Below are 27,336 nucleotides of genomic sequence, written 5' to 3' on the forward strand. Positions count from 1 at the left end.
TTAAAGTGTTTTGTGTCTGGTCTGATCGTGTTTTCCTTTCCTCCGGCTTTGCTTTGGTGGAGGAGGTGCGTGCGTGTGCTCCTCGTGCTGGTGCTCGTGCTGACTGTATCTGTGGCTTCGGACCGACCGACGAAACCCAGAATCGGCTCTGAAAGATCGGAATCTGGCTCTCTTTATTCACGCATTTTGACGGGTTCGTATCTGATCATGATTCACTTTTTTTTTCCTTTTTTTTTTTTTTTGCATTATTACACTATATTTCTAATGTATTTATTTGAATACCAACCAAATATTATCTTATTCAGACCCGCAGAGATGCTTTTGTCACAGCTTTCACATTTGATCAATCCTCCCAGCTACCAATAAATACACTGTTTAATGCTAAACATATTGGTTGATACTAAAACATCTACAAATACACACATTCATGTCTTACTGTCTGCTCATGATGATAAACTAATTATAGCTACAGCAACACTGATGGTTTGATGCGTGGTGTGCATGTGCTCAGCCAAGTGTTAGCATGCTCACTGTCACACAGCAGTAATGTGATGATTGTTTACATGCAATGGAGCACAAGCATAGTGTGTAATTAGGGCTGGGCAATATGGACCAAAAGTCATATTTCAATATTTGATTTTGTCATAATGGCAATATACGAATTAAATCACACCAGAAAGACCATTTAGGGTTAAATTTGCTGATAAAAAAAAAATGCCACACAGGCACATTTATAAACAAACAGCTGATCAATATGTGCCACTTTTGGTTTTTTCTCCGATAAGGGACAGCACGTGTGAGTGTGTTCTGTGGAGTGGCTTGTTTAGATGAAGGTCTGGGTTAAGACACACAACATAAAACATCTAACTGTGCTTTTCATGCTGCATTTCAATACAAAACAAGATATAAATAATAGGGGTGTCCCCATCCGATACTGATATCGGTCCGATATCGGCCTGAAAACAAATATTGGATATCGGATTATTTTTCTTTTTTCTTTATTTCATTCAATTGTAGAATACTGTAGATATTATGTTGAAGGTTAAAATGTATGTAACCAATTAGTTAATAATAAATGGGTCAGTTTTTTTTTTTCATACCTACTGTTGCTCACTATTGGTCTCTGTTTGAGTCACTTGATCAAGCCTTTTCTAACATTCCACACTACAATATCGTATTGGCTGATACGGTATCATATCGGAAATGAAAAAGTTGTATCGGGACATCCCTAATAATAATAATAATAATAATAATAATAATAATATATATATAAATGTTGTATAATTGTAATTTTCTGCATCACCAAAATTTAAATCTAGATAAATCTCGATATATTGCCCAGCCCTATGCGAAATGTGTTTTTTTCTGCCATCATATAGGGCTGTGATAGATTAAAGTGAATATTAACTATACATATTCATGTTTGTTGTTGTTTGTCAGCCACATGCAGCAGTGCTGTCATCCCGTTGCTCCGAGGCCAGCAGTGTTCCAGTCCTGAGTTGGTGGTAGGTGGGGGGGGGACACATGCTCAGGCTCAGTCAGCTGGGTGGGCTGAAGAGGCTGAGGATGCAGCGAGGAAGCTGAGGAGGAGACTTCTGGAGGAGCCACACGCTATATCCACAGCTGCTGCATGCGCACTGCTGCCCTCCGTCAGGGTAAGAAAGAAAGAACACTGGGAATTGGCAGTAAAGCGGCATACAGTAAATGCACAGGAGAGCCATTCTGGTCACAGCCCATAGTAGTTGTTGATGGATGCAGGATGGATGCAGGGATGTAGGGGAGAGATCTCACAGGTTGTGGTGCTGAAGCTGAGTGGTGCTGCAGTGACTGGCAGGTGAGCAAGGGATGCTGAATGCTGCTGGCTTGTTGCTTCTCACTCGGTGGGGGAGTAGAGTGTGTTCGTGTGTGTGCGTGAGTGTATGCGTACGTGTGGGCGTTTGATGCAGCAGTAGCAGTATTAATGGTTATGATATGTGAGCGCAAACGTAAAGCAGCAGCACTAAGGGTCTCAGTCAGTATTAGTGGGTCTAAGCTGCAAGGGTTGGTAGAAGCTGTTTTTTGTTTGTTTGTTTGTGTGTGTGTGTGTGTGTGTGTGTGTCTATGAGGTATATCAAGAATACACAGAATCCTTGTATGTTAGAAAAAAACCTTTCCCTCTTCATTCACTGACTGACAGAGTTGTACAGAGTACAGATATATGCTACTCAAGTAGAAGTACTGGTACTTGGTTGAAATTGTACTTAAATACAAGTACAAGTAAGTCCTAGTTCCATTAAATAATACTCAAAAGTTACTAGTTACTTTCACTCCCCCATGTTTATTTTTCCATTGCATGCAGTAAACTTCTCATGTATAAACCAAATTCTTGCACAATTGGAATTTAAGTTATTTTCCACAAAGGCATCTATATAAAATAAAAGGTTTGTCAAAAAGTACAATTCTTTTTTTTTTTTTACATAACATAACACCAATAAATTTAATTTAAATAAAAAAAAGTCTCAGGCTGTAAGTATAGCTAAATGTATGAACTCTAAAACTGAGAAAAGAACCTCCATTCATTTCATTTTTTTGTAGTTTCACAATGTTCGTTGATCATTTAAAAAACAACAATAATAGTTTACCCAGTAATGGTTGGGTGTAGAAATCTAACAAATTACTTCTTTTGAAACATAGTTCAATTCAAGTTATATTAGTGATTTAGAAATATACTCAGAAAAGTACCCATAAAAGCAACTCAATTAAAGTAACATGAGTACTTGTAATCCATTACTTTCACCTCTGCCTGGTGGATTAATGTTTGCTTGCATTAGGTTAACAAATAAAATCAGACAGTTTGATTTTAAAGATAACTTTCACTTTCATGAGAAATTGCGCAAGTTGTTGTAAATGTAGAATATAAAATAGTTTATTTCAGTGTGTGTGTGTGTGTGTGTGTGTGTGTGTGTGTGTGTGTGTGTGTGTGTGTGTGTGTGTGTGTGTGTGTGCTGCTGTCTCTCAGGGGGACTCCTTAGTTGGCCTGGACCATGAGCAATGAGTCTACCATCTGGAACATCCTACCAGAAAACTCTACCGTAAGTCTTGTTTCCTACTACTGGCATATTGTGAAAGTGTGAGTGTGTTTGTATGTGTGTGTGTTTGTGTGTGTGTGTGTGTGTTTATGTAATATTTTGTATCTAGGACACAGCAAAAAAAACAAAAAACAAACCAGATCCCACTTTCCCTTGTATCATGTTCTGCTCGATTGACTGGCTAATGGAGAACATCCTGACCTGAACCTGAAATAATTACATTTCTGATCTAATCTCCGCTTTAATTTCCTTTCGCTGAGAAATGACAGTATATGACGTGGGAGTCTTGCACTCATTAACGCTTGCTCCCCCTCAGAAAAAAAAAAAAAAACACTCTTACAATGGTATTGAAAGAAATTGAAGGTACGTTATTTTTACCTAACCTTGACTCCCTCTGCAGCTCTGACACTCTGTCCTCTCGAACTCCCACTCACTTCACCACAGAGTGTTAGTCCTTGTTTTATCACCAAGTGTAAAGAATTTGAACCAGTTGAAATGGAAATGGGAGATTTTTTTGAAAAATTAATTCACATTTAATTGCAATATTTGCTTTTTAGCAGGTTTTTGCTACTGCTTGAAAACAAAATATTTGTGATTCTTTGTTTTCTCACAGAAAAAAAAGACTAAATAACTGTTTTATTTACAACATACATTTTAAAAATCCTATATATAAGAAATGTATGCGGTTGTAGGCTTCCTAAAGCATCTATAAGTATTTTTCACAAGGTTCTTTAGATAACTGTGTATTGACTTTTTGCTTTTGTATGGGCACCCTCATTTTTTTTTGATTAATTGCAATGATAATGTGATATCCAGTTGAAATTTTGCGAGGTTGTTGAGCAACCAACCCAACATTCGTGAGCCAAATGCCAATGATGAAAGATCAGTATTTTTCCATGGCGTAAAGTTAATCTTTGGTCAAAATTTTGTCAAAATCTGTTCAGTACTTTTGTTCTCAGACAAACAAATAAATAAGAAAGTGTCTATTTGTACGGTTCCTGTACGGACAGCCCCCGGTGCTTTTGGTGTGGTTACCGAAGTACAAGTACGTAGCGTCTTCGGGTTAGGGTTATAACCTTACATCGCAACAATTTTTAAGGTTAGGGTTAGCTTTACAGTTAGGTTTAGTCTTTGTCCTTAGACCTAAACTGACCAATGACTGACCTATCACGTGACCTAAACTAGCCAATGAAGGGTGCTGCGTACATATATAATGTTGGTTTATTGATACGGCAACCGTACGGATAGCCACTGCCTGCCAACAAATAATTGTTGGTGAAAATATTGCCTTCTTGGCTGAGATAACGAATGATAGTCAAGTTTTAGTATCCTCTCAAGGCTCAAAAAGGTAATTGAAATGATTTGTTTGGTTGTGCCAAAATGTTCATAAATGAGAAGAAAAAGCTCTTTCTATCTAATAAACGTCTCTGATGATAATCATCTAAAGCACTAACAGGAAGCTGTGTGTGTCTAATTCACTGCACTGCAGTCTTTCTGCTTTCCCAGGGCCAAGGTGGATTGTATTGTTGACAGCTTAATAGTCCGACCATTCATTGATTAATTCTGTGGCCGTATTTATAGAGGAACCTTTTGCAGCCCGACAAACCGCTAAATCAATCCAGTAAGAAGCATGGTGCCTGAGTAAGGGTAAAGCATCTATTGTGATGAATGAGGATAGTGGATTGTTTCCATGAATGAGCATGTTTGATGCTAGTAGCATTGACACACCTGATCGTCTATTATTACTTCAAATGTTTCACTTCCAGTGTCAATGGCCACAGGTGTGTAGCTCCGCCCCCAGGCAATGCAGACCTCCTAAAACCATGGGTGCATCCGAATAGTCTCTCCTATCTCTTTTCCTATCCACTTTTCCTTAACCCCCTGTTTGTCACTCGTCTCCATTTGTTCCAAGAACCACAACAACATAGTATCTGAGGTTTATTTTCCCAAACTCACCTGTTTTTCAGGGTTTTAGCCTTCTGAAAAGTCACTTTTGTAACGCTCCTTAAAACAGGCTGTTTTGAGGCCTTCATGCATGTGCATGAGTGGGCGTGTCTGTAGACGCTGACTTAATGCAACATCTTTATTACCATAGCAGTTGTCTAATGTCTTTTGCTATCCACACACTCTTATTGTTTTCAGCCAAAAAAATTGTACTTTACAATAAAACACATGGCTATTTAAGTGGCTATTGTGATTGTGAGTCAGACAAATGCTGCTCTACGGTGTGTGTTTATCACAACAGCAGCAGCTGAGTCAATCAGCTGCTTCAGCTGTTTCAAACACTTGCTGGAGCTGCTACGTCGCTTTCTTGTCATCCTCACCACTACTGATGACAGAAATAATTCATTCAAGGTGTTCAAGGAGGAGGAGTTTCCGCGATGTGACGTCACATGGCGAGAAAAATCCAACTTGCCCGTTTAAAGCTGACTTTTTACAAAATGTGGAATAACAAGGGAGGGGGGAAACAGAACTTTTTCAACTGTGACCCTTTGAATGAGGCTAAAGGAATGTTTATCACTAGCAAAACCATCATAAGGTGAGCTTTTCATAATACTGCCCCTTTAAGTTGAGGCCATGATAAGGAGCGTTCCAATTCTCTAAAAGCTAAGGGAAGGAGGCGCAATGCTTCCTTTATAACCTCCTGTAGCCTAGGAAACACTGATGCACCCTTTCCCAAAAGAGACGAGGTAATGCTGACCCACAATTCCTTGCAGTCACAACATTTAAAGGGACACGTTCATCCGCGCACTCACGGAAACGCACAAAAACTAAAAAGCACTCTGTTATTCAAGAAAAAGGGATCAAAGACATTTCAACCCACATTATGTTTTATTCAACATATTTCATTCACCTAGGAATACTTTGTGTGGTTGTACATTTGTATGTCTACAACGTTATGAAGGCCTATATCTTGCATAAATGTAACAATTTCATAAAATCATACTTATTTTGGATTAATGTTGATTTGTGTGTGGAAGGTGAGTGTAAGCAACCATTCTCAATGTGACGTTCTTTTAGTTTCACTTTTGTTCCTCGTAGCCTAGTGGCCTCTTTTCCTTTGATTTACATTCAAACCTTGTGATATTTGAGATTATATCAGCATTTAGAGGCACAGAGGAAAGTGTTATAAATGTGCTTTTAGTAGTCCATTTTAGGAAATTATTATGTCACCCAGAGGGATTATCAAAACAGCGTGGTCATCTTTCCCTAACTCCTTTAGGAAGTCTCCTAACACCTTTCCGTAACCCCATGACGTCTTCCACGGGGTAGGGAAGGAGATAGGAGGGACTATTAGGATAGGACGCACCCGATCTGTGGGAGGCTAGGTTGTACATACAGGTTTAGTGGTGTTACTTAGCCTCCCACCTTCTCCAAGGTTAACGCAAACATCTAACTTTGTTTGGCCTTCATCCACTTAAGAACATGGCTTACAGAACTTAATGTAATGGCTTTTAGAATGTCAGATTTTTTAAATTGAATCTGTGTTTTGAGGTTATTGGTCTGATCTTTCTTCTTAGGACGTCCCTTATGAGGCTGAGGGTGAGAGAGGCAGCTATGTTCTCCTCCTCGCCATCTTTCTGGTAGGAACGCTGATCTTCATCTCGATCTTCCTCATCATTTTCCATCGCTGCTTTCGAAGAGGACAGTGCTGTGAGAGGTAGGATACAAATGTTTTATGTTTTACTGAACATTCCTTTTTAAAGAAACCTAAAAAGGTAGAAGAGGCCAACAAGGACGACTGATATGTGATCATGTAATATCATCCTATATCAAGTTGATCAATGGTAATCAAATCTTGAAAAAAAAAAGCACAATATTTTATTCTGAATATTTTAGTCGACTAAAATCTTAACGACATTTTTCTATTTTCATTTATTTATTCAGTTTATTTCCGACATGGTTACATTAACTTTTTTTTTTTTTTTTTTTTTTTTGTACATGCCGAAAAAGGAGACGAGAGAAGCAGTTTGCTTATCTAAGTCCCGTCCCCTGTTTTCTAAGGGGACTAAAACTGGAATCTATAAATGTTTGTAGATAACAGATTTTGGATCTTAAAGATTTTTGGTTTTAAATGTTCAGTGGAGTATTTATTTAGCCAGTAACATACTAAACCAGAGCTGTCAAACTAATTTCAGTTCAGGGGCCAAATATGGACCAGTTGGAGCAAAGGGGGCCACATATTTTTTGTGGGAAAAAGAGCAAATTTAACGTTATTGGTTTGCGCTTCCACGTATAAATGATATATAAATGATACACGTACAGTATGTGAGTATGTCAGTCCCTGCAGGATCTTCACTTAAAGTTCTCTGACTTTGGGAGCATTTTGTGGAATATTTGCCCAATTTTGGAAACAATTTGAAATTAAAAATGACTGCCGTGCTGGGATATACAGTAAGAACTGGAAAAATTAGTTCTGCAAATATTGTAGATTTTAATTTAATTTAGATTTTTGTATTTAGTGGGGCTGAGAAATCTACAACTGAATAAGTTGGTCATTTACAAAGTGTTTCAAGTTTTTTTCCATCATTTTGAATTTGTTGAGCGGGCCGAATTTGATGCTCGAAAGCAGCAATTCTCAACTGGTGGTTCGGGACCCAAAAGTGGGTCACGGACCTGTATTGTGTGTGTCGCGGACAGCTGGTCAAAAATAAATAAATACTTAATGTCTCTCATGTTGAGTTGGACTTGTCTTTTATTTTGAAAGAAACTTGTCTTTTGACAGGCATGTTGTGAAATGCTTGTTGCACAGGCAAATATATAGATTTATGTTTAAAAAAAAAAGACTATATGGATTAATAAGATTAAATTTGGTTGGTTGAATTCTAAAAAAAAAAAGTGGGTCACGATTCAATGACGGAGGCAAAATTGGGTCGCAGGGTGAGACCAGTTAAGAACCCCTGCTCTAAAGCAGGGGTTCTCGCCAGATGCCTTGAAGAAACTATTTTCAGAACAAATTGAGCCAATTTTTACACATTTTTACCCTTTTTCTGCAACTACACCAAACTTGCCATATTTTAACCTATTTTTTATCACTTTTTCTTTCCATATTTTGCTCCCTTTAATGCATTTTTGCTACATTACTCCAATTTCTCAATCTTTTTCTGTACTTTTTTTTTTCACTTTCAAGACATTCATGGCACTAATAAACCTTTTTCACCACTTTTTAATATGACTATATTCTATGACCCAAATAATAATAAACATCCGGGATAACAGTGGATATTATTCAGATAAATAAACACATGTGGTTATCACAGATTCATAGAACAATGGACCATCATTTTGCTGACTTTATGAATGGGCGCCAAAAATCTCTCCCCTTTATCCCCCTTATAGATGGTCCTGTCTCTACATGACTGTACTTCAATGTTCATGTCTGTGTTGAACCACATTCAGGTACAGTGGGGGTCCCCGGTCTCTTCAGGGCTGTGGGCTGAAAAGAATGAGAACCACTCCTCTAAAGGACCGGATTTGGCCCCCGGGCCTTGAGTTTGACGTGTGTACTAACCTGTCCTCACAACTGAAGGTTGTCAGGCTGCTGGTAGAAACCCATTACCTTATTTGGACATGAGAGCTTGTTGACACAGGACCGTGCAGCGTGTTCATTCATTAACAGCGTTGCCATTTTAATGCCACAGGAACCTCACGGGGCTTTTATAAAAAAAAAAAAAGGAGGGAAAACACATTCAATATTCATGCTCGTTTATTTGTGAGTCGTCATGTTTATTCATCACTAGGACGGCTGACCCTTGAGACTCTTTGTCCCTGTCCACAGCACACAGCAGCAGCGTGTACGCTTGAATACCCGAGAGCACGGCAGCGAGATGCAGATAAACACGGTGTAGGCAGAGAGCGAGCCGTGGAAAGGCCGGGGAGAAAGTGAGGGGAGAAGCGGGCATGCTGGTACAAATGATGAGTGTAATGAGATTTCATAGCAGCCATGGGCGGTGATTAATCATGTGCTTTCACACACACACACACACACATATACTCACGCACAGACACACACGCGCGCACAGTCAGTTACACATTCATACACAGACTGAGCAAGTGGGAATAGCAGAGGAAATGAAAGACAAGTCAGCACAGATCTGTGTGAATGTAATGGAGACACACACACACACACACACACACACACACACACACACACACACACACACACACACACACACACACACACACACACACACACACACACACACACCATGTATGAAATCAGATAGGGAGAAATGAATAAAACTCAAAAGATATTGAAAATTATTGTTCTTATAAGAATAGATCCATGGCCTCAAACATACTGGGTCTGCTGAAGCCTTTCCCAGTTGGTGGACTGGGACCAAAATTCAGCCCTGGCATTTTGTGTCCAGACCAGCCCACTACATTATCAGCGGACACCATGTAGAAGCCGTTATTAAGTCAGTGATTCTCAACATGTGGCTCTTTATGTCTTCATTTGAATTATTATTCCCATAGAAAACCTTAAAAGGGGGAAACTTTAACCCCTTTTTTTTAACTATTTCCTTTGGCCATTTTGCAACTTTCTGTGTCCCATTTTAGTCCCTTTTCAAAACTTTTTGCAGACTTTAGCTACCATTTGACAATATATATATATATATTTCCTATTTTTATCCATTTTTGCAAGTTCATTTTGGCACTTTTATCCAATTTTTGTAATTTCTTTCATTTTTTTTGGGCACATTCATCCCAATAAGCTAACTTTTGTCCAATAAATACCATTACACTGTAAAAACCAAATAAGTTACCAAAACTAAAAAACAATAATGGTTACTATTTGAAACAACAGGACTTTATCATTCTTTGCATGTAATAGTTATACTTACTTATAAACAAATATAGTTCCGTTTACTCAAAAAGTATTAGTTAAAGTTTCCCCAAAAGGAACACATGTTACACCAACTTGACATAATTGAGTCAGTAGACCTTTTTCTATCACTAGTATAAAGTGATAAAGTACTTAATCTATTTAGTTACTTTGAACGTTCAGGTTTACAGTGCAGTTTCCTTTTTTCCCTACATTTGGTCTCTTTTTGTTCCACATTTTGCCCTTTTTCACTATTGTTTGCCATATTTTGCCCATTTAAGCTACCCTTTGCCATTACATACCACCTGGTTCCTCTTTTTTCCCGTTTTTTGGCCACTCATGACTGCTTTTGGCCCATTGATTTATGTAGTTATTTATTTTGCACAAATGAAAAAATAGATGAAAACAAAAATAAATAAACAAATCTCAACAGAAATATCTCTCTCTCTCTAAAAAAAAAAAAAAAGTCCATTTCAATATAATACACACTTGATTCGATCAACAAAGAATAGGAAGAAGTTTAGGCCTGTCAAGTCCTACACCCATTATTCACCAAAAATCCAATGAAATAAACTAAATACTCCAATCGAGCTGTTAAGAAAAAACACAACAAAATGAACAGGCGCCGTCAACAGCAGTGAGATTTACTTTCTCGTTCTTCATTTCTGTGCTTTTCAAAGATGTATCTTTTGTAAAATTACATTTGCATTACATTTATACTTAGTTTAATCGTTCCGCTGTGCTTTAAAAACACCCAGGAGTCTGTCCCAAGAACAACATTGAAGCAGTTTTAACTGGAAAATCATCACTTTAATGATTACACTATACACCTGACCTGCTTGTGTAGAGAAGCTTCCTGTAGAACTACATTCATTCAGTGGATTTACTGTGTTGGCGCTTCTGAACATCTAATAGCCTTGAAAAGTTGCAGCTTTCGATAAATTGAATTATAGACAATTGATATAGAGTTAGACTTTGCATGAAATGAATTACTTTACCGTAGGATATTGCTCTGTTCATTTGTTTTTATTGTTTTCCCGTGTGAATACATTATATTAGTAGAGATTGGATGTAATAAAAATGCCTTGAAGGTGTTTTTTGACCAACTTTGGGAAATAAAATAAACTACCAGTCTTAGGGATTTATGCTTTTCATGCAAACCATTTATAAAGTATTTATGAGCTGTTTATCAATGTTTTCTGGCCGTGATATGTCTGTGAATTAGAGATACAACATTATTACCCTTTAAAAGAATGCACTTCAACTGGAAAAAAAAAAAAAAAAAAGTGCTTTTTTTCCCCAAAGTTTAGTAGATGCTAGCGATCATAAGAGCTAATGTTCAGTTTATTCAGTTGGCTTGCAAATAAAAGTGTATATCTATACACTTAGTCACATCATTTACATAGTCACATACATAAATACATACATATACACATTTAAAAAAAAAAAAAAAACACACACTGAAGCAAAGGCTTATTTGCCTGTCATACAGTTCTTTATTTAATATTGAGAACACAATTTTGATGTAAATTAATCAAAAAACTGATTTGCAATTTAGTTTTTAAAATACAAAAAAAAAAAAGATTTAATTTCCTTTTTGGCTTTAGTCATAGCAAACCTTCAAACATTTCTTTTTTTTATGTATGATTTATTTACATTTTTTCAAATAGGAAGACACACAAAAACAGAACTCACAAGTAATATACTGACCAAAAAATAAACAACAGCAAATGATAAGAAATATAAATAAGTCAGCCGAGAATAACAAAAAAATGAAACATTTCTTAGATCATATTTACATTCATGTTCTGAGAAAAGCGTTTGTAAACTGTGAGGAAGAGGCTTTAAGTTAAGCCTCAACATCATTTGCATTAATTCATAGTTTACTACAAAATGTCATCATTTGTGAATCAATAAACAGTGCATTCTTTAGTTGGTCATGTACATCAGTAAAAATGTAATCAATAAGTGTTGTAATGTCTCTTGTAATTCTAGCAGGCGTATTATTAATGAGGCCAATGACCAAAACTTAACATTGTATTACAGAAGTAATTTGTTGTTCATTTTAACAAATCAAAGTGAAAACAATTTCTTATCACAGACTCTCATTAAGATTTTTAGATTCTGATTAAAGAAAGTTTAATAAATGATCCTGGAGTTCTGTACATGCAATTCATCACAATATGTTGGGCTCTAGATGTCTAGACCTAGAAACATGTAGAAACGTCCATAAGCTTGAGTACCATTGTGGTGTCAGTGACCCAGCATTGAAAAACATTTGGAACATATAAAGCAACTCCACTGGTGCTCTATATCTGAGGTGTCAAACTCACATAAAAATACATGTTTTTGTGAAGGAAAAAGCAAAAATTTAAAATTGTGGTGCCCCACTTTGCAATTTCCCGTGTAATAAATGTTGCAAGTCACAATATCATGAATGTTAACCAATTGGTCAAATTTGTTCTTTAACTCATTCAGTGCCAGCCATTTTCAAAATTTCTATCCACACTTTACACAAATCTTCAGTTTCAGAGCAAAAAGCTGAGAAAAAAGCCTTTTTGTAAAAAAAACCCCTGTCAGTGACTTTAAAGTTTTTTTTTTGCTCTAACATCTGAACATTGATGCCAAAATTACTCTTATTTTACTATCTGGGTCAGAGTTGAATGTATTTCTTACTGTATTTTGGCGTTCCTCCATCTTTCTCTCTCGTCAGTCTGCACACACGCAACTTCCTCTTCCTCCCGGACATACAGTGTCACTGCTTGTGCCGTTTTTGATGGTTTTATCTCACAATCGCCACATTATCCATGAATTCCACACTTGCTCTGGTCGGAGTGTGCGCTGCTGTGCGCTGCTGGGATCGTCAACTCTGTACGTAGCGCCATTTTCTGTCTCGTAAACGCCTTTCCTCTCTCCCTCTGAGCTGTGATGAGCATGGATGATGTCTCATCCAAAGGTGCGCTGCTACCTCCTACATGTCACCTATTATTTTGCTATCTGGCTCACAGGCTGGGGGTATTTTGTACCCACCTCCACACCCCCCCTCCTCCCGACACGCAGGGATGACCCGTTTGGCCCGGTTGGTTGCTGGTTTTATCTCACGATCACAACATTATCAATAATCCACTCAGGTCCACACATGTTCTGTGTTAGTATGTGGAGCTGTGAGCTGCTGGATACGTCACAATATCACTCTGTAGCGCCATAATCTTCCTTCTTTTCCTGCTTCTTCCTGCTTTGCTGGGTAGCATCAGTGGCTAATCTCTCATCTAAAGGTGTACTGCTGCCATCTTCAGGACACAGTTGGACATTACAACACCCCACAGCTTAGATATTGATGAGGGACCTCCGCCAGGGTGTTTTCTAGTAATTCCTGTGAAAAAATGCAAATGACGAGATATCTCGTCAATGGCACTGAGTGAGTTAACATTGGTTTCCTTCTATAAAACTACAAAAGCAACACTGAGACCGGGCTTTTGATGGCAAAATTATTATTATTTTGCTATCAAGGTCAGAGTTGAATGATTTCTTACTGTATTTTGGCATTCCTCCAAGTCTCTCCCCCGTCAGTCTGTACACATGCAAATTCCTCCTCATCTGGCACATGCCGAGTGTCACCGCTTGGCCAGTTTTTTTTTCATCATTTTATCTCACATCTATAGACGTGAATGGCACTCCACGTTACTAAACCAATTCTCGTCTATAGACGTGAATGGCACTCAATGAGTTAATTTGCCTGGGTTTTGTTCGATATTTTGTAAGAATCTTCTGGGTTTTAGAAAAAAAAAATTGTGATGCAATATTAGTGTAAATAACTTAGTACTGCAAGCCCCATCATAATTTTGGTAGAGATGTAATGCATTTGGAAATCTGGAGAGAGGGAGATATCTACAACTTTCTACAATCTTGATTTACAAAAGTGTCATGTTTTTGCTGTAATTTTTACACTGAACAAAATCTTCCTGTGGGCCAGACTGGATGCTCTGGGGGGGGGGGCGAATTCGGCCCACGGCCCTCGAGTTTCACATATGCCTTATATCAGTAGTTCGCAACCAAAATAAAGTTATCAGAGATCGGGGACCACCACTGTACTTGAAGTTGGTTGAACACAGACAGTGGCCAAAAACAGACAGAAAAAGTGGTAAAAAGTGTCAATTTTGGCTTAAAAGTGGCAGAAAAAAGTAGGAACAACAAGTTTAAACTGGCAAATAATGGGCATGACGAGTCGTGAATGTGGTTAGAATGGCAAAAAATAAGCATGAAATATAGCGAAAAGAGGTTAAAAGTGACAATAATGGGTCGACATATGCAACATTAAGTGGGTAAAGTGGTGGAAAGTGTTTATAAGTGCTGAAAATATCTTAAAGTGAAAGAAATATGCACAACATTTGATGGAGAATTGGGAGTTATGTAGCAAAAAATCATTAAAAGGGGCAAAAATATGGCAAGAAAAAATTATGAAAATGGGTTAAAATATGGTAAGTTTGGTGTTGTTGCAGAAAAAGGGTAAAAATAAACAGGAATTGGCTAAAAATTGTATAAAAAAATATTTGTAGTTTCTTAAAAGCATTTGGCGAACCCATCCCTGTGAATCTTGACCCCACTCCAAGGTTGAGAACCCCTGCTTTATATGGTCAATGGTAAACTGATTTAGCCATTGATCATCAAGACGTATTGTCATTTAAGGCAAAACTTTCAACATGCAGTACCTGAAACCTGTGGTTCATCAGTCATCATCTGAAACATGTCTTTGTTTGTTTATGAACTGTTATTACATAAAAACCCTGTTGTCTTGTGGAAGCCTGTGTGGCAGATTAAAGACAGACAGAAGCAATCGTGTCACTGCATTGATCTGAATGTTTCCCCTAGGGCAAGCGATGACCCAGAGAAAAGCAATGCCACCTATATGGAGGAGTCTCAGCCCACCCATGGTAAGAGGAAAGCGCTTTAATATGTAGCGGGGGAGGGGAGGAGAAATGGATGAAGATGGGAGTAAAGAGAATAACGGAGAAGGAACAATGGCGCTAAAGTCATTAAATGTGTGAGGTCTGTAATCCCACATTAATTAACTAAAGTAAAGAATGGATGGATTTACAGTAATGAACAATAAAGGATTTTTTGTGTGCTTATTATCAGTTGGTTTGATTTATTTAGTATTATATTAGTATGGCACATTTATAGTATATTTACATGTATTTTGTGATGTTTATTTATGACATGATTAACAGAGATAGAAGAGGCTTTATGTGACATAATTCAAACCAATTAAAACCAACCCAGTCCTTAAAAAAAAAAATAAGTCATCATTTTCTGCCAGACGATTTGAAGGTTTCACACTGGTTGGTTCATGAGGTAAAAGGCCAATTAAAGCTGAAAAGACTTCACAGCTCAGAATAGTAAACAGACTGACTGGCTGAAACGAACGCCATCTGTCTTTGGATTTAAAGAGCTCTCTTATGTTTTAATGAGAAACCTGCCTCATTAGGTCGTCGCTGTGGTTTTTTCTTTCCCCGTTTCATATGTGGGCAGAAATCACCATCAGGGTGGACGAGTCCGACTGCCTGTCCATGGCCAGCTCCCATGACCAGGAGACGGAGCGGTTCCTCACCACGGGCCCGACGGGACGCCGCGTCTCCTTTAACGAGGCTGCGCTCTTCGATCATGGAAAGAAGACCCAAGAGAAAGGCCGCAGGTCAGGAAATAATGTCAGAGCAAACCTTTACACTCCTTATTTAACACTGGGCTCTCATTTAGGCCTGTATACTTCACAGTATTTTGCTTTTAGGGGTTGGTTAAAGGGATTGCCTTCTGTGGTTATGAATAAAACCCCTTTTCTTTCTCTTCTATTGTGCTGTCAGTGTGATTATGATGGTTCTTCTTGTTGTTTGAAATGTTTCAAATATATAATATAATCTTAACCAAAATTATACGCAGAGTTCACGAGGGGGCGGTCTAAAGTTTTCCCAAATGTATTCAGAAAAATACAATTCTTGATATAATGTACATAATATACAAATATTTTAAGTACCATAAAACATTATAAAAAGTGACTTTAGAAAATATATATCTTCCTCAGGTGTGTGTAGTTTTCAGATCCTTTAAACCCTCGGTTCCCAAAGTGGGGTACGCAAATTGCCACAGGGGGTACGTGAATAAAATTTAAAAACACTGACAACATTGGGAACTAGAATATAAATAGAGCAGTTAATGTTAATGCTAAGTTAATGCTAATTCTGGGCTAATGCTATTGCCAGGCAAATTCTAGGTTAAAGGTTATGCTAGGTAAATGGTAATGCTAGGTTATTGCTATTGCTAAGCTAATGCTAGGTTAATGCTAATGCTATTCCTAGGCTAAAGATAATGTTAGGTTAAGGCTATTGCTACGCTATTGTTAATGATGCTAGGTTAATCCTATTGCTAGGTTATTGTTATTGCTAGGCTCATGCTAGATAATGCTAATGCTAGCTAATGCCAATGATAAGCTTATGCAGTGCGACACGGGCCAGCATCTGCATCTTTACTTGTATTTTCTTCAGGAATAGCAAATATTCTAGTTATTAATATTATATATTATTCCTCAACAGGATAGGTAAATTTCACTGTATGGCTACATTGTATATGACATTACATTACTATGTTTTTAAGTGCGCAGGAGAAGGGGGTACGTGGCTTCAGGTTAAATGTCTGAAGGAGTACGGGACTGTGTAAAGTTTGGGAACCACTGCTTTAAACGAATGCGTGTAGACTACATCAATTCCTTTACTCGCAAGATTTACGACGGAGCTCCTGGGACGTGATATTTGAATGTAAACCGACAATACAACGTTTGTTAGATATTTTAATTGTACACATGTAAATATGTGACTGTTTTTGTGGCGTTTTTAATTGTCAATTTAAAAAAAAGACAATATACGACGATATATATATACAAAAACGGATCAAAACAATACGCAACATTGACAATAATAAACCAAACAGAAAATCAAATCAAAACTAAAATAAATCGGAATTCACTCAAAACACAGATTTCTAATTCTTTTTAAATGGCAGGGTTTCAACCTTTTAAATAGTACATAAACTGCCGTAAGGCCCGTGAATGGATTGGGCACTGACAGTCCCAAACTTTTAAGACTTTAGGTTGGTTCTTCTGTTGTGCATTTCGTCTTCACCATGTAAATGGTGAAGCCCAGCAGTTCATGTATGGTACTGCAGCAAAAATGAAGCAGAACACAGCCGCCGGCCTGATTTTATCGTGATTTTACAACATTGAACAACGCATTGATGCAAATTTTTGTAGTCAACATTATCAATTATGTTACTAATCATTTTTGCAAAATTGTATATGTTACACACATTGTGGTTGGTGTAAACCTCGAGAAGGTTTATATATTTAATTTTTTTTTGCCCCCCCCTGGCAATATTCTCAAACTCCGCTTATGAGAAAAATCCAGATTTCAGTGTGGCTGTAAATAGGTTTAAAGTCAGATTTGGCTCTTTCTGCTGCCTGTGCAAAGATAAGCCTCCTGATTACAGACCTGTCCAATGTGTGATAGAACAGATGTCTCATCTGCCTGTGACTCATACAATTACATTTCCTACCTCAGATACACTCTGACAGAGGGAGATTTTCACCACCTAAAGAACGCTCGGCTCACTAACCTCAACATAGCTCCCCCGGCACTCAAAATCATCACCATCCACGAGTGCGACTCTGCTGAGAACACCATCGCCGTGACAACACGACCCGTGGCAAAATCTGCACTTTCCATCTTTCAGGTGACATCTCCAGCCCAGTATCAGACACTCAGCTAGTTTTAGGCAACATAAGCACCTGTCATTGAGGTTTGGATGAAAGAAATATCACTCATCATCATCATCTATGTATGTATTGCTCATTGGAGCTTGTTTACAGCGTGTAGGAGTGTGTGCGACTGCCCGTGAATTAGTAATGAAACAACACATCATCACTAGGGGTCAAGTCCACTAAATTTGTGGGTGAGCAATTGAATGATTGATAGGATACGCACAACAACAAGGAATTAAAAAAAGCAGACAACCTGTGAGTCAGTGTTCTTCCCCCAGTCCAGTTTATTGTCAATCACCAGTCCCCGGCTCTTGGTCCTCCTCAGGTCCACAATCAGCTCCTTAGTCTTTGTCACATTAAGCTGTAGATGGTTCAGCTCACTCCATGTGACAAAGCTGTCCACAGCAGCCCTGTACTCCACCTCGTCCCCCTCCCTAATACATCCAACCACTACAGAGTCATCAGAGAACGTCTGCAGATGACAGGTGTCAGTGTAGCAAGTGGTGTAAGTGGTGAAGAGAAAAGGAGAGAGGACAGTCCCTTGAGGGGCTCCGGTGTTGCTGACCACTTTGTCAAACACACAGTGTCTCAGGCGTACATACTGTGGTCTGCCAGTTACGTAGTCTACAATCCAGGACACAATGGAGGAGTCACCCTGCATCTCTGTCAGCTTCTCATCCAGTAGAGCCGGACGGATGGTGTTAAAGGTACTGGAAAAGTAAAAAAAATATTACTCTCACAGTGCTCGCCTCGCCGGCTTGACCAGGTGAGAGTAGACGCGGTTGAGCAGGTTGGTGATGGCGTCCTCAACTCCAACCTTGGGCTGGTAGGCAAACAGTAGCGGGTCCTAGTGTCGTTTGAGAGATGGTCGGAGCTGCACCAGGAGGAGTCTCTCCAGGGTCAACATGATGTGGGAGGTTAACGCAACCAGTCTGTTGTCCTTTGAGCCACTGGGACGTGGCGTCTTTGGGACAGGAACCAGGCAGGATGTCTTCCACAGCACAGGGACCGTCTGCAGACTCAGGCTCATGTTGAAAGTGTGCTGTAAAGTTCCACAGAGCTGGAGAGCACAAGTTGGCAAATGGCTTTTGGAGCAGCCCTGGCCAATTTTACAGAGAACCTGGAGCACTTTCTGATTTGTTTGATATCTAAGTATTAGTGGATTCAAAGTAAGCCTACAGATGTACAGTAGTTATACAGTCGTTGGTTGGGTGTACACTATAAACAGTATGTCTGCGTTTGTCGCATATAGTCAGTAAATATGTTAACCAATACAGGATTAAGCAGTTTACTATACTGTTATAGGCCAGATGTCTCAAACTCATGGCCTGTGGGCCAAATCCGGCCTTTTGGAGCCTCCAATTCGGCCTGCAAGAGAAAATAAAAATGACTGAGGAAACAAAAATAATTGTGTCAATGAAACTCAACTATATTTGCAGAGGCTCACCATTTTCCCGGTGCTTATATTGCATGATTGAGGTCATTTTTAATTTTAAAGAGATTAAAAAACTCAAAATTCTTACAAAATCCTTCAATTTTCCTCAAATTATGACAAAATATTTCCCTTAATTAAATAGAAATTGGTCACAAAATCTAGGAAAGATCCTGTTGGGACTGATATTTTTCACTTATTGCTTGGATATGGTCGGTTTCTTAGATATTTAGTATTTTATATATACATAAAAGTGCAAACTAGGGCACAATAATGTTGAAATTACTCGTTTTTGTGCATAAAATCTGTGCCCCACTTGAGATCAAACTGCTTCGTATTTGGCCCCTGAACTAAAATGAGTTTGACACCCCTGTTATAGACGAACGGTGGAGATTGAGTGTTCATTTTTTACCTTGTCCCTTGGAATTCAGTAAGACCAAACATGGGTAACTGCTGGCCCAGAGGCCACATGTAATCTAATCTAATTTTGTGCGGCCCCGTAGTCAAAGCACAAAATGGCCCTACAAACACACAAAATGACAGAAAAATACACAAATTGACTCCCATATTTACAGAAAAATACACAAAAAGACAACAAAAATACATAAAAAACTGAAAATTGTACAAAACTTCAAAAAAATACACAAAATGACAACAAATATACACAAAATAGCTAAAACAATATACAAAGTTACATCAAAACACACAAAACCCTTTGTTCTTGTCTGTATTAATGCTCAGATTTTCCATTATTGTAAATGCTGACATGAATGTGGATATCTCTGACTTAAACCTTAGTCCTTTTGTTCTCAAATACCAAATGTTCTTGTTAAACTCGCCTTTAATGTGTGTGTTTCCCCTCAGCCGGCTCTCTGTCCCTTACCACATACAGCACTGACCAGCCTGAGTGTCAGTCCCAGCTGTGCCCTCCCTGGAGATGCTCTCAACTCTGTGGCCAACACCAGCTTCCACAGCAACGCTGTGTCTGCCAGTACCAAGGAGGTCAGCACCTGTTCCATAAGCCATCCTCACCTCAGTCAGTCATCCCACAGGGGTTCACAAACAAACAAAGAGAAATACAAATCATCAATGTGCAGAAATTCAGAGCAATATCGTGTCTTAAACTGGTCACTTTTTGCTCCTAACATCAATAAACCACAGCCTCAGGCAGGATCCACAAGACTGATGACACGTTTTGTGTTTCCATTACACACCACATTTCACCTCATGCACACCTGCCAGGCGTTCACTGCACGTGTTTGTAATTGTGTGCAGATTGAGATGATGGGAGTCGGACCCGGAGGCAGAGCCAGCCCTGCCAGTGTCAGGGAGGCAGTGACGGTGGGGAACATTCCCCCTGTTGCTGGGAGCGGCACAGGGAGCCAGAGGCCAGTGATGCAGTTTTTGACTAAATTGCGACGCCATGCCAGCCTGGAGGGGGCCAGTCCATACTTGAAGATAAAGAAATGGAAGCTGGACAGCAGCCAGAGAGCCTCAAGCCTGGACACTCGAGGTAGGAGGTCCATCTATGACACCGTTGTTGTTAGGATGTTTGGCAACACTTGGAGTTTTATACATAAAGGCTGACATTACGCTGTCATTATTATGACATGACACCTGTCATTAGCATGAATAAGGTGTCATGAAGGCTGTCATTAAGTGTTGTTCGTTCCCCTAACCCTAACTCTTCGTTCCCCAATCTTTTTTGTCCCGTGTACTTCCTTTGCATTTCTGTCAAATCATGTGTACTCACTTCATATCATTAGTAGTACCCTCTCTCTCTTCATAATTTTGTATGCTCTTTCATTTGTGGAACAGCGGGCTCTCCTAAACCCCTAACTGTGTCTTGAACAACGGTTCCCCAAGGTTTAATCTACAAATTCTAAACAATGAATGGAATTAAATGTGAAAAAAACCCCAAAAAACATGCAACTTTAATGTGATTACTTCAGTATTAGGTAAATACAGTCTCCTTTGTAAAATGTAGCTAATTATTGTCTCCTATTGTCAGAAATGTGATAAATAGGCATCTATGGCATAAAATAATCATTTCAATAAATTACAAGAAAATATAGAATTTCACTGAGCAATAGTACTGTAACTAATTCCAATTATTACATGGAAGTTATGGACCAAACCGTGTCCAAGCATTGGACAAATCAACATCATTAGCTGAGGAAGACTGGCAGTTGAAAGTCGAAACATGTCAAGAGATCAAAGTAAACTTCCTGAAAAAAGTTGTCTGAATAAATGAAACTATATTGTTAAAAGCAACCAATTTGTTAAAAGAACTAGGAAAATGTCCCAATTATTTTGAAATTAATTGTTAAATCTCTCCGAATACCCCCTGCAATAAGCTCCTATACCCCTGTTTGGGAACCACTGCCCTAACCACTAACCCCTAACTCTAACTTTAACCCTAACACCCTAACCCCACTAGATCCCGCCACTTAGCCCAAAAAATGACTACATAGCTCTAAAGGTGTCATAATTCAGGAAAAAGTGTCATAATTTAGCCAACGACACTTAATGACAGCCATCATGACACCTTATTCATGCTAATGACAGATAATGACAACGTAATGTCAGTTTTATGTATAAATCTTCAAATAAAATGTAACTGAATGTTAAGGAAAAGAGAAATTGACCTAAAGTCTTTTTAAAAAATGACAAAGCAGAATCCTTCACCTGTGATCTGCCATTTTGCTAAATTTAGGATACACACAATGAAGCACTGGACAAATGGCTCAGGGATGCCAAAGTTGGTCAATCTAAATCAAATAAAGCCTGTGCACACCCTCTCCCTCCTGTTCCTTTTCAGACTCACAGCCCGTGCCACTCAAGAGACCTGAAGCACATCATGAAATCCATATACAGTCGATGAAAGCTTTTGTTAAATTTGTTTCTCACTTCCTGCAGTCACGACTCATCCTTTTTTTTTTTCCTCCCCCTTGTTGATGTGAACCAGGCTCTCCAAAGAGGAGGCCATTTCAACGCCAACGAGCCGCAAGTGAAAGCATGGACCAGGACGACAACGACACGCATCACATCGACCTCATTCAATACATAGCCCGCACCCAGGACATCCCTTACTGCCCCACTCAGCCCACAATACGCAGCCTCTCACCTCCTTGCACGTCTCCCCCTTCCCTCGGCAGGTATCTTTAATTCCCTTGCCATTCATCCTGTCCACTGCTTTGCTGCCTTACACTCATTTTCCAAGTCTCTGCTACCTCATCAAAAGTGCACAAGTGGGTAAAACCTTTGCTGAACACTCAAAGTGGTTGTTTAAACCCAGTCAATAAATAATAGTATATCACAATGCCAGTGTTAACCGTATCGTATATATTTGAGTAATTAAAGAACATTTTGAAATGACACTTTAAAGAGTTTCTCTGATGGTTTTCAACTACTAAAATGTTAAAAATGCACAAGCGTGTTGTCATACCAGGAGCACTTTAGATCTCTGTGTGCAGCCTCAAGATTTTGTTGTAACAAAATTCCCATAATGCACTTTGTTCCACTGAGGGAAGTAGAGACTTGGAAACAGGGTTTATATCCAGTTTGGGAAGTCATTCCACCGCTAACATGGACCGATGATGTCAAAAGGGCCCCTGAGGTTTATTTTGTTTAGTTCAGCATTTTTCTGCACATTTTACAGGCTTATTAGTTTGTGCACCAAAAATAAGCAGTGATTCTTTTGTGTAATTATTTATAATGAAAAGAAACCAGAGGGACCTCGTATATATTTGCAGATATTTGTTGTTGGAAATCACATGCAGTTCTGCATAGATTTCTGCATAGTTTAAAGAATGTTCATTTCCTCGAGTTTGGGATTCCTTACAATAAACGCAGCTCAAATCTAAATATATTGTTTCTCAGAACTTCAACTCTTAATGAAGCGCATGCCACAGAAGCCATCGCAAGTCATAAAAACCATTCTGTGCCATTCACAGCCATCTCTCAGAGAAATGTGTCCTCCAGAGGAATATACTACATTGACACTTGTGTTGCATGTCTGGGGCATGTATGTATCGTTTCCTCCCATTTCTTTCATTTTATCTCTTGTCTCCATGTCTGTGTGTGGACCACAGATTAGAGGTGGAGGTGATGGTGGAGCCCAGCTGCAGCCATGGAGGGCCGGGGGTAATTGGCCTGTCTCCTGATCCTCAAGATGAAGGACTGTCCGTGGCGAGAAGAGATGGTGCGAATCCCGACGAACCCATTCAATCACAGGACACTCAATCACTTTACAGAGACATCTGGTCACTACGCGCAACCCTGGAAGAGTACGCTGCATCTGACCAGAGCAGCAACAATGACAGACACTCGGTCTGCAGTGATGCTGACAGTGTTTGTTCACTTGGTGGACGTGCTGACTCAGAAAGAGGCGAACTCCCCAGTTATGCTTCACAGGATTTAGGGGATGAGGCAGAGGGTGGAGAAGATGACAAAGCGTTTTGTGTGTATGTGGATGAGAAGTTAGGATTGAGTGAAGGACGAAGCAGGAAAAATGAAAGCACACCATCGGAGCGAGGAGGCAGCGATGGAGAAAGTGGAACTCGTAGATTGATACAGATGGACAGTGGCTACGCATCCATAGAGGCGCCGTATCGAGGGCCAGAAGAAGTGCGACTGTTAGGCAGTATTAGCCCTCAAAACAGAACAGCCCATGAAAAACGGCACCGTTTCACCAGTGCAGGCCGAACCGACACCATTGGGGAAAGCTTTGAGTCAAGTTTTTTTGAGGAGGAACCAGATGAGGAAATCTTATTAGGTGCGAGTGGAGGCGTTTCCACTGAAGCGGAAGCTGGTTCGCTCAGCTGGTTTCCATATGGCCAGATGCTCACACCTCGAGGGGCTGCGCAGCCCCCACCGCCGCACACACTGACTCTACACCAACGAGACTACAGCATCGACGAAAAGACGGATGCGCTCTTCCATGAGTTTCTACGACATGACCCTCAGTTTGACCAGCAGGAGTCGCCCCATAGGAAGCACCGATCCAGGATCCAACTCCGAAAGCAGTGGCAGCGGCACAAACAGTGGAGCGACCCTGGTGTCAGACATCTCCACTCCTCTTTTGAGAGACAGCGGACACCACTGCGTAGGGGTCAAAGTGTCAATTACCCTCTGGAAACAAGCTACCAGAGCATGTTGCCTCGCATCGTCAGCGGTCCTGACGAGGAGACCAGCGAGGGGACCGCCAGCAACCCCGACACTCCAAAGAAAGAGCCCAGGACCCCTAAGGACAGGGAAAAGGACCAACCACAGGGAGGTCCCACAGCCACTTCCACTTCTCCTTCAACTCTTCCTCCATCCTTCATAGAAAATGTTGGAGTACTTGATGATCAGCCTGACCTTCAGGAGGAAACTAAACAATCCATGCGACCTACAGAAACACTGGAAGAGCTCTTGCCCTCTCAGCTGCCGGATTCCTCAGGCTATGGTCCACAAACCATCTCAGCAGAGCTCACCGATAAGCTCACCGCTACCTTGGACGAGCGGCTGTACACGGGTCTCCGCAGGACCAAGGACACACCTGCGGAGTGTGTGACAGTGACAGCCGCACACACTTCTCCAGACCATAGCCCAGTGTAGCAAAGCTCTAGTCATTCTCATCAGCCTCTTTCTTGCAGATACACACCTTTAATTTCAACTGATTTATGTCACTTACCAGTGTTTACTGCTTGAATGATGTGATCCGGGTCGTGTAGATACTAGATACACTTTATCCACCAGAAATGTGTCCCGTCTCTCTATCGTAATGTCTCTAACTCACATACGGCCAGTGTTGCTTTAAGGAATGAATGATAAAGAAGAAGAATACATGAACAAAGCTGACATATCAAAAATTGTACCGTTATTGGATGAATTTCTTGCTTCGTTCTTACTTCGTTTCGCACTTCACGATATTGTCTTTCCGTTCTCTGGAGGGGGTCAGTCTTTATGGTCTTTGTGCTACTTATTCCACTGTGAAACAAGGTGCTACAAGCTAAGTAAGAACCCACTGATTTGAAGGAAACAGACAATAAACAATAAAACAATATGTTTGACCAAATATACCAATCAATCCATTAAGACCACTCAAGCCTGAATTTGCCTTGACTCTGTATGATTTATGGACGAGTCATTTAAACAACTAAACTAAAAGTGAAAATAAGTGATTTAAAACTGTAGAAAAATAGATTCTCTCTATATGAGTGGTACACTAATGTTTTAGGCCAAGGGGCTAAGTACAGATTTTAGGTGCGGAAAAACAAAGAACAAGTTTAACATCATTGTGCCCTAGTTTTCAATATGAGTACAAATGACTTCAAAAATGATTTATTTTGTTACCAAATGTTGTGTAATTTAGAAAAAAAAATGTGCAATTGTGAGAAATTGCAAGATTTGTGGTAAAAAATTTTCTTTCTTTCCACAATTTGCATTTAAATATGACTCCATTCATGTGGTATAAACAAAGGAAAAATGCTAGCCCCTAAAAATACTGTGGAGTTTTGTTAAATTGGTGAATTCAAGATATCTACAACTGAATCATTTGTAATTTACTCTATAATTCATGTTTTCTGTGTCATCCTGTGGGCCGAATTGGATGCTCTAAAGGGCCGGAGTTTGACACAAGCAATTTAGGGCGACCAAAAGTTATAAGGGTTTCTCTTTTCCATTTCCTCTGAGTAGTTTCTGAACTGTGTGATCTTTCATGACATGTTTCCTGTTGACTTATTGAACTTATGTTCATGCTGTTGCAGTTTATTTTTGTGCAACCATATCACTTCTTAAATGACACCGGTGAATCATAAAGGGGACACATCTCATACGTGTTGTAAATGTTCATTTCCAGACCCTTTCACTGGCTTACTGCACTGACCAAGGTTTTTAGCTAAATAAATAATTTTTTTTCTTTGGATTTTATTATATTTTTATGAGAAAGGCATGATTTTTCGTGTGTGTGGCTCAAAAACAAGGCTTAATTTGTTTAAGATTAGCATTGATTGTTGACTTCCTCTTAGGTAACGCTATTGTACATGAATCTATTTTTTTTTAATTTTTGGTTGGTTTTTGCAAACCTGAACATCTCCTTCCTACTACAACACAATATGTTTACGCTGTTCGAGCACAAAATGCGGGTACCTGTATGTGTTTGTGGTCTCTGCAGCAGCTGCAGCACCAGGCTGAATGTAACTCATTTTTTCCTCCTGAAATCTCATTTTCTGTGGGGCTGGAGCACTCTCCTTCTTGCTTGTGTGCAGGGAGGGAACCACTGCACAAGATGGTGATGAATATTAATTTCAAAAGGAAAAGGGAAGCCCTTCTCACAGCCCTTGCCTACTGCATCTCCATGTTCTTTGAAGTCGTTGCCATGCATTGAAAAAACTGAATGGAAATATCCGAACAAAAACCGTCTCCTCTCTTTCCACTCTTTCTGTTTTGGTGATGACGATGATGCTCCTTTTCAGTCTTAGATTTAATTTCTCTTCTGGGCTTGACACACATCTCCACTTGTCACTCAATGGGCGGTGAGGCTCAAGCTGCAGTCCCTATTAGGATAATAATGCCTGGGATAAAAGGAGCTAAACTCCAATGAAGACTGGAGAGCTCAATTGTTGTGTTGCTCGCTCATTTCTCTACCCACACATTCATATCTATGACAGGGCTGATATATTTTTAATATTATGACCTGGTATCTCGTGATTAAGATTGTTCTACAAATAATTGAAATTCAAAAACAAAGACAGCTGCATGTCCCTACAATCAAAAGCCAAAAAATGCCTTCAATCGGAGCAGCAAGGGACGGAAGAGTCCGCAAAACGATTTTAAAAGTTCATTATCATTGAATGTAAAGCAACCAAATTGTATAAATACTATAGGTTACTGTTATACAAGCACAATATGTCAAAAAGAGCTAGATTAAATGGATGTGGTGATACTGTTTAGACAGATTTCTAGCTGTGGAAAGTGTAGCCTGTCAAAGGCATCAGCTCATAGCCACGTGATGGTCTGCATGAGACTGAACCCTTCCAGTGTATATCTCGTTTGCTCCGAGTTTGTTTGAGGCAGATTTCCAATCACTGGTAGATTTTTCTATTTTATGAATCAACAAGAATCACGCTACAATGCTGTGAGTGATGAGACTTTGTGAGCTCTCCGAAAGTAGAAGTTGTTTCTGTATTTCCTGCTTGTTACTAAACCGCTACGATTCCTT

At 39.5% G+C, this 27,336-nt stretch overlaps 1 protein-coding gene across 2 annotated transcripts; it reads left to right on the forward strand.

The window, feature by feature from the left end:
- Positions 1-27,336, forward strand: cbarpb (CACN subunit beta associated regulatory protein b). Of its 2 annotated transcripts, XM_028445022.1 has the most exons (11): positions 1-193; positions 1,441-1,655; positions 2,999-3,071; positions 6,590-6,729; positions 14,764-14,825; positions 15,424-15,586; positions 17,499-17,670; positions 19,995-20,132; positions 20,406-20,643; positions 22,099-22,288; positions 23,225-27,336. In XM_028445022.1, the coding sequence occupies exons 3-11, from the start codon at positions 3,024-3,026 to the stop codon at positions 24,729-24,731; spliced, it is 2,658 nt and encodes an 885-aa protein (XP_028300823.1). In that variant the 5' UTR covers positions 1-193; positions 1,441-1,655; positions 2,999-3,023; the 3' UTR covers positions 24,732-27,336. The 2 variants fall into 2 exon arrangements, with proteins under 2 accessions (XP_028300823.1, XP_028300824.1); XM_028445023.1 differs by lacking the exons at positions 1-193; positions 1,441-1,655 and adding an exon at positions 1,695-1,834.

The sequence above is a fragment of the Gouania willdenowi genome, chromosome 4 (genome assembly GCF_900634775.1).
Source record: "Gouania willdenowi chromosome 4, fGouWil2.1, whole genome shotgun sequence".
Classification (NCBI taxonomy): Eukaryota; Metazoa; Chordata; class Actinopteri; order Blenniiformes; family Gobiesocidae; genus Gouania; species Gouania willdenowi.